Source organism: Pundamilia nyererei, unplaced genomic scaffold (genome assembly GCF_000239375.1).
Source record: "Pundamilia nyererei isolate P.nyererei 1_Seehausen unplaced genomic scaffold, PunNye1.0 scaffold00076, whole genome shotgun sequence".
Classification (NCBI taxonomy): domain Eukaryota; kingdom Metazoa; phylum Chordata; class Actinopteri; order Cichliformes; family Cichlidae; genus Pundamilia; species Pundamilia nyererei.
Genome location: NW_005187477.1, coordinates 2525288 through 2533902, shown reverse-complemented (window position 1 = coordinate 2533902; position 8615 = coordinate 2525288). Strand labels below are relative to the sequence as shown.

The window sequence follows — 8615 nt, the reverse complement described above, 5'->3', positions numbered from 1 at the left end:
ACCTGGTAGAGCAGAACGCTGATCATTTTATTAAAGATGAAAGACTTTAGACAGTTTTTCAACTCTCAGTAATGCCACAGTGATCGTTTGATATATGGACCTGCAGTGGAGTTTAGGCCCAGACACGGCTAGTGACGTCAGACTGAACGACCGGATTTGTTTCTCTGCTGGATGTGTTTGGGAATAATTGAAATGTGTTGCGTGTATTTCCAGGTCAGCCGGGGTCGTGCATGCGTGTCTTTTCCACCTTGCCCTTCGCTCCATGTAACAAGCGTACCTGCTCTTACGCCAGTCGTAATGATAAATCCTATTGGCTAACGACAATGGAGCCTGTCCCACGTGAACACGTGAGTGGACCCAGCATCCAAAACTACATCAGCCGCTGTGTGGTGTGTGAAGCCCCATCCCTACCCATCGCAGTGCACAGCCAGTCCAGACAGTCTGTGGAGTGTCCCGAAAACTGGACAGAACTGTGGGACGGATACTCCTTCGTCATGGTGAGTACTGCAGTGGTGCCAGATTATTAAACTACGTTGCTACTGCTGTTACTGGTGCTACTGTGTAGACTAAAACCTAAGTCTAAGCTACATTAAACTTCACTTATGTAAACCAGAGTTAAACTCTTAAACTTCGCTGAAATTTAGACTAAACTGACCAGTCGTAATAATACCACAATCATCTGAAATGTGAGCTCTGTGCAGATGATGATGTAATTTCCCATGTGTCTAATAGCATACAGGCGCAGGTGATGAAGGTGGTGGCCAGCCTCTGACATCATCAGGTAGCTGTCTGAAAGCATACAAGGCCCAGCCGTTCGTGGAGTGTCAGGGGCCTCGTGGAACCTGCCACTTCTTCGCCAACATGTACAGTTTCTGGCTGACCACCCTGACCGACCCGGCGATGCTGACCAATGACCAAGAGCAGAGGAGGAGCATTGCAAAGTGCAAAGTCTGCATGAGGCTGTGAGCGGGAGGGCTGCCACCTCCACCTGTGTGAGACAGAGAAGAGATGCTTCATCTCCACATCTTTCTCAAGGAAATCGAGAGGACGCATCACTTCCTCCAACTTTACGAGGCAGGAGGGAGCGAGTGAGGATGTGCAGGACTGGTGTGTTTGTCTCTGTGAGGAGAGACCGTCGTCTTACAGTCAGTCAGCTGCTCGGCTGATAATCAATCAGTCCTGATCTGCATCAGCTCAGCACTCGCATCATTACATTCATCAGTAGGTGGGTTATTAATGAAACTACTTTAACATAAATAAATTTGCCTAAATGCTCCAAAAAATACTTTAAAAACATGACTTCACAGGAAAGCGCCACACATTGTGGTTCGGATGCCCTTCCTGACACGTGCGCCTCTTTCATCTGTCACTCGAATTTGGAAACTGTAAATATTCATATTTGTAAAAACGGCAGCGACGGACATTCAGGCTACTTGCGTCAGCTCGTGAGGTTAGTGAGTCCTTCTCTGTGCAGATGACAAACAGACTTTCTTTTGGATAAAATAGTCTCATAATATACTTAACATCCAATCTGCAGCACATAGCTGTGTTTTACAGCAGGTCACTTTCCGAGGTTCGTGCTTGGATGTGTTTTTATTCCGGTGTGTAACAGGGTTGGGTACGCAGCCTATTATCCAGTTTTTATATGATATCACATGTGATTTAGTTTCCTTTAATTAATTCAGAGGTGGCTTTATCTGCAGCTCCGTGTGTGTTCTTGGGCTCCGCGAGAGTAACTTTGTATGAAAGACAGTTCAAAATAATCCTTTTCTATCTCACATGTACTGTAAACGAGCTGTTTTAGCTGCTTGAAATATTATAAATATAAGTGACTGATATTAATATTTAATGTACATAGCTAACAGTCTAAGAGCCTCTAAAACTTTTCATGTTTTCTTTTTTATTGTCTTTTCTGTGGTTGTTACAGTTCAGCATTACTCAGGGATGGAAGTAACCAATTAACCGAAACAATCTAGTCTTTCTGTAATAATTCTTTTTGAGTCATTTTAGGTGTTTGCCATAAATATAATTAAAAACAAAAAAACAAAAAATTCCTGTGAACTACAGGCTGGGAAATGACAGCGAATCAGAATGAGCCACATTTCTATCCCAAGTGTTTGTAAAAGTCAGACTGCAGCTCTAAGCGAAGCTTCAGCTGCCACAGTAACATGATTATAATACTAATACACACACAGATACAAAGAAACACAGTCAGGGGGAAACGGAGCGAATGAAAAAGCCATGTGCTGTTGCTTACACTCTATCTCAGCAAGTTTGACAGAGAAATGAACGTAGTCGGGGGTTAAGGTGGAATTCAGCAGGGGGCTGTAGAGCTGTCGGCTCTGTGAGCAGGTTTTGTGTGCAGACTGTGATCAGCTGTAACTAAGATTGAGGAAGTGATTCCTCTGCTCTTATCTTCAACACGACATAGAGCAGTTAAAGAAACTCTGCTCCTACAGAGATGATTATCTCATTCATGGTGCTTGACTCGCTGGTATAACTCTGATTTAGAAGATCATCGTTTAGCCTGGAAAAATTATTTTGTGCTTTATAAGAAAGCCCTCCATAGAGCTTGAACATCTTACTATTCATCACTGATTGAAGAAAATAAGAACAACTCTATGTTTGCTGTTATGGTCTACAGGCCTTTTAGGGTCACAGCTTTAAACCTTTACTCAAAAAGCAACTCTAGACCCAGCAGTCTTAGCTAATTATAGGCCAATCTCCAACCTTCCTTTATATCAAACATTCTTGAAAGAGTAGTTGTCAAACAGCTAACAGATCATCTGCAGAGGTTTATTTGAAGAGTTTCAGTCAGGTTTCAGAGCTCATCACAGCACAGAAACAGCTTTAGTGAAGGTTACAAATGATCTTCTTATGGCCTCTGACAGTGGACTCATCTCTGTGCTTGTCCTGCTAGACCTCAGTGCAGCGTTCGATACTGTCGACCATAATATCCTATTAGAGCGATTAGAACATGCTGTAGGTATTACAGGTACTGCACTGCAGTGGTTTGTATCATATCTATCTAATAGACTCCAGTTTGTGCATGTAAATGGAGAGTCCTCTTCACACACTGAGGTTAATTATGGAGTTCCACAGGGTTCAGTGCTAGGACCAATTCTGTTTACATTATACATGCTTCCCTTAGGCAGCATCATTAGAAGACATAGCATACATTTACACTGCTATGCAGATGACACCCAGCTCTATCTGTCCATGAAGCCAGATAACACACACCAATGAGTTAAACTGCAGGAATGTCTTAAAGACATAAAGACCTGGATGGCCGCTAACTTTCTGCTTCTTAATTCAGATCAAACTGAGGTTATTGTACTCGGCCCTGAAAAGCTTAGAAATATGGTATCTAAGCAGATTCTTGCTCTGGATGGCATTACCTTGGCCTCCAGTAACGCTGTGAGGAACCTTGGAGTCATGTTTGACCAGGACATGTCCTTCAATGCACATATTAAACAAATATGTAAGACTGCGTTCTTCCATTTGTGCAACATCTCTAAAGTTAGAAATATCCTGTATATATCTGTCATCCCATGTCTATATAAATAAAGCTGAACTGAATTAAATTTGATGGATTTATTTTTTGTTTTTTTGCTTGCTGTAGAAAGATTGCTGAGACGTTTACTGATCACAAAGAATACCTTCACGTATTTGTAGTTTTAAAGCCACAATAATTTAAATGTTTCACTTTCATAGAGCAGACTTTAGAGCATCCTGTTTCACATGGAAGCAAACAGAGCTGGACTAGAACCCAAGGAAATGGAAAGATGGTTGGAGTCAATTTCAGTAGGTTCTGTGCGTTCTTGAGGAATTAGACTACGCGTCAAAAGAATAATATGTTGGTAAACAGATTTTTAATAGTCCTGATAATTAGTTTTTAATACTCATTTAACAATTCATCATCACAACTGGTTACCAATCTATATGTTCATAAAAAAAGATATAAACCCCACTTCTTTTGATTTTCACATATTCATTTCTAGGGCTGCAGCTATATGATGATAATAATAAACATTGCTCATTAAAAAAAACTAAAGTTTAACTGCATACAACATCTGTCAAAAACCCCAAAACAACTTTTGGTTGTAATTATGTGCCATATTAAAATTTGTTATAAAGATAAACATCTTCTTAAATGCAAAAATATATAAATAATCTCAAGTCCAGTCAAAGTAAAATAAATAAAGACATATGCAATCTAAACCAAGGCATAAAGAAATCTGCTCTGTCTCGTTGGACGGCTGTAGGAAGCAAAAAGAGCTCGGACAGTGTTAGAAAGCTTGCATGAGGTAGAGCTGGTGTGAGTCTGTTTGTGAGTGAATGACACTGATGTGGTGGTGAATGTGTTGGCTGCACTGAAGAAAAGCATCCTGAAGTTTGTGCTGCTGAAAACAAGACGTTGGCATAGACGTTAATTAATATTAATTATGATTTCCTGTCCAACCCCTCGGCTCAGAGTTTTACTGGTCCATACAGGGCCTGGACTGGCATGATCCGGGTGGCTGTGATCACTGTGGTCTATAATCAGAATCTATATTTCTAGGTTTTAATCAGGTCGGTCCACCAGCAAAGTGCCCGGTGGGCCAGATCAGCAGTCCAGCCCTGCACACACATTTTTATTTACTTGTGAAAAAGCTGTTATTTGTATAATTTTAATATTAATGCAATTTAAAGAATATAATGTTTTATTTTCACTTTAAACCTGAAAAAAGTTGCAAAGCCTTGAAGTTAATATGGTCTGGTACACCCCGCGCCCCCCCTTTGACTCACCCCTGTTTGCTGCAAGTACCTTCAGTGTGAAACAGGCGGTGTGGTTTAAACATGTATCAGTTAAAAAGAAATCGGTGGTGTGTGTCGAAGCTAAAGTTTGTTTTCTTCACGTCAGACTTTCCTGATCAGTGCTTCGTGTTATCGGTGTTTTTAAACTGAGGCCTATATGGGCGTCATATGTCAAAGACTTAACTCGGTGAATCGTTGCAGTACTCGTAATCGTTCCTGTTACTTCCTGTTACTTCCAGCATCCCGATGTTACATTCTGCGTTTCTTTTACGTGCGTCATCCGTACCTGAAGTTTGGATCTGCGACAGAATTTTGTTTGAAACGTTACTAAATTTGGAATGAAGTCCAAAAAGCAAAAACTGGAACCGTCTGTAAAGCCACGTGACCTTGTTTTTGGGATGAGAGTCTTTGAAGTGGTCTCAGATGCTCTGAGCTCCTCTACATGTCATCATCCTCTTTATGAGCCTTCATCCACCTACTGAACACCAATGTCCACCACACAAACATGTTCAACCCCACTTTGATCTGTAACAGTTTGTCCCTCCTCTATTGTAAATTTGATTGAAACAGGTTTCATGTATTTATTATAATTCTATTATTGCAAAAACAAAATAAAGCATCAGGATCTAAGTTACAGAGTTAATATGCTGCGTTGCTGTTGCGTCAGGGCTGATGGTACATCCTGTAACAGCTGACTGGCCAGGATGACGTTCTCTCCTCATCAGAGACCAATGACAAACAAACAACTCTAGCCCCGCCTCCAGCCCCGCCTCCAGCCCCTCCACAGCCTGGTCAGGACTGCCTGGAAACCCTTTTCGTCGGTCTGCTGAGAGACATTATGACTGAGCTTGTAATCACTCTGATTGGTCAGCTGCGAGGCAGTGACTCCATGTCATTGGTCAGTCAGTATTTTGTAAATAAGTAGAGGAAGAATAGTGTGAGAAGCTGTGAATATATCTGAGAATAAACCTTGAAACGTGTCTTTGGAGCTTCTCCATCATCTCCATGTTTGTTAATCATGTGTTTGAGTTTTCAGCTCGTGGCTCATTTAAACACTAAAGATGTGTCACACTGCCAGACTGAACCAGGACCGGCAGCCCGGGTCAGCATACCCGAGATCTCTTTTCCTCATCGTCTTTGTTTGAGCTTTAGCTTCATTCAAGCTAAGAGGTTAGACGAAGGTGGTCATCAGCTCAATACGTGCACCAATCAGAAACCAGGACAGACGACTGGCAGCAGAGCGGCTGATTTTCCAACAAACGCAAAAATGTTGTATAAGAAAAGTATGAACAAGTTCTCCACACAACACGAGCTGAAAGCTACATCGTGAATGTGATAGATGGAGATCAGCACCATCATTCAAACAGCAAACACTAGATATATATATTAAATAGTTTTATTACTCATCTGGAAGACAAAGCTTTGGTAATAAAGTTTCTCCTGCAACATGTTTCTTAGTGTTTCAAAGACAAAGACGTTAAGCTGTCTTTACAAAGTAGACCGCTCGTCTTTTCCCCTGCACACTGAGCTCTGAGGGATCTCTGGGATGCTCTAATTTCTTCTTGAGCATGCTCTGCTGCACAACTTACCATCATGATGTACCTGAATAAGAAGTAAAGCACCTTTGTATCCCCCAAACACAGGCTTAAGCCTCTGTAAGCCTTGAATGGTGCTCCTGGCACAGGCCTGGGAAAGGCTTGTGTTGTTTTCATGTTGCACATTCGTCCCGTGATGCTGGTTTTTAATCAGTGGTTAGCATTTCTTTGTGTTACTGATAAATGCCTTGATGAGAATTAAACCAAAAATGACTGTCATGCATTTATATTTACTTCGTTTTTGGTCAAATCTACAGTGGAGACTTTCTAACTTGGGTTCGGTTTCTTTGTTTGGGTCGTTGGTCTGGCTCAGTGTTTTCTTCGTGATGATTTGTAAATATGTTTGAATGTCACAGTTTTATATTTTTACTGTAAACCTCATCAGAGTATTTATTTAGCTTGAAATTAATGTTGACGCTATTTGATGCTAAAATCATACAGATTTTTATTTCATTTTGTAAACCCTGACACCCTGAAGCCCCGCCCACATTCTCCACCAAAGTTAAATGCCAAAGATCACGTGACTCATTTCAGCCACAGCTGACCTCCTTCATTAAACTGTTAAAGGTCGACGTTTTCGCGTCGCGTTTTCTTTTTAGGCGAATCGTTATTTCAGAGATAAAACTCACTGTAATGTTTGAGTCATTTAAATCTGGACCAAAGCCAAGATTTAACTACAGTTCCCATGAGTCTTTGCGAGGATGAAGAGGCGGGGCAGTCACTGTGTCTTGATTATGTTCTTATGGTATTAAAATCTGTCGCTGGTATTTTTATTCTCTGTAGACTGAAACGCCTCACTAACACTTGTGACATATTTTACTCTATGTGGATGGACAACGCTTCAATAAACTGCATCGAACTTTCACCCCGTCTTTGTTTTACTGTCAGACATCAGAAAGGAGGCTGGTATTCAAAATACTCTCAGGTTTGTCTACTAGAGCTTTGTGGACTTTATAAAACGTCATCGTGCTCTGAATCTCATCGATCACTGTTTCTCTAGAGAACTAGAGTTATTATAGTAACCAAGGTGCTCTGTCTCACATATTGTTTTTTACTGTAACTTATACACGTTCTGTAACTTTGACGGTTATGTGCTGTGTATGGTCCAATGACAGCAATAACATCATTATTCCATAGTGAATTGGTCAGCAGAAATAAAGCGGTCGCAGGCAGCCTGGATTCAAAGTAAATCCAAACTAAGATGTACGAGCAGCTGAATCATCACCGATGTTTTTCATAGGCCTGCAGAGAGTCCAGTAAAAACATTTCCAACAGATGAGAGCAGATTCGCTCTGAGCACATGTGACAGATGTGAAAGGGTCTGGAAAAGCCATGGAGAACAGTACCTGGTTTGGTAGTGGGTCAGTGAAGGTTGTGGGATGCACAAACCTCCCCAGGCTGGGAAACCTCACTCTGACTATCGTCAGGTATTGGTATAAAACCCTTGGGCCCACTGTCAGACCCCACACTGGTACAGTCATCGGGCCAGCCCGGCCTCATCTGTATTATTGTAGGCTCTTTACCTTAAGGCACCTTGAGGCAAATGTTGTTGGGATTAATCCAGAACAGAACCTCTGGGTTCTGCCATGTTTGTCCAGTAACAGACTGCCATTCAGATTCAGATCAGGGGAGGTGGTGTGAACAATGATGTCACCAGATGGAGCACTCAGAAGATCCATCTGACTCCATCTGGTCCCAAGGTGCTCCAGATGGAGTGGCTCCCTCAAAAGATGCCCCGTCTCTCTTTCTTTGAAATGAAACAGCAGTGAATGATCTGATCGGTTTTATTGTTATTTAAACTGATCTCTGTACAGAAAGATTCATTACATACATCCACATTTACAAGAGCAGAAGAGAAAAGCGGTTCTAATCTAAAACGTATCTCAGCTGAGAAATGGGAATGCAATAAAAGAGGAGATGAACAGTTATGGAATGATGGACTTCCTGCTGTAAGACCAAAACGCTGCAATGGAAGGAAGAGTACAACAATTAATATATGAAAGGTTTAGCCCCTAAGAGTTCACCAGAGTGAGCCCTCTGATTTCCCCACATCTTAACATGAATCAAATAAAGAATAAGACACAATATCATCACACCACAAAGCTTTGACTCGAATCACTGCTTTAAATACAGTCAGCGCGACAGAGACTCAGATCATCGTCTAGTACCTTTGATTCAAACTCTCTTTCGTCATGTGCAACAAAACTAAGATGCTCATGTCGG

The 8615-nt window shown here is 41.5% G+C and overlaps 1 protein-coding gene across 2 annotated transcripts in view; it reads left to right on the top strand.

Annotated features, from left to right (window-relative positions):
* Positions 1–2688, top strand: part of col4a4 (collagen, type IV, alpha 4) — a 49336-nt gene extending 46648 nt beyond the window's left edge. For both annotated transcript variants that reach the window (XM_013911982.1, XM_013911981.1), the window contains exons 45-46: positions 214–497; positions 733–2688. In XM_013911982.1, the coding sequence (XP_013767436.1) occupies positions 214–497; positions 733–966 (518 nt within the window). In that variant the 3' untranslated portion in view covers positions 967–2688. The remainder of the gene's footprint in view (positions 1–213; positions 498–732) is intronic.
* The last annotated feature ends 5927 nt before the right edge of the window (positions 2689–8615 follow it).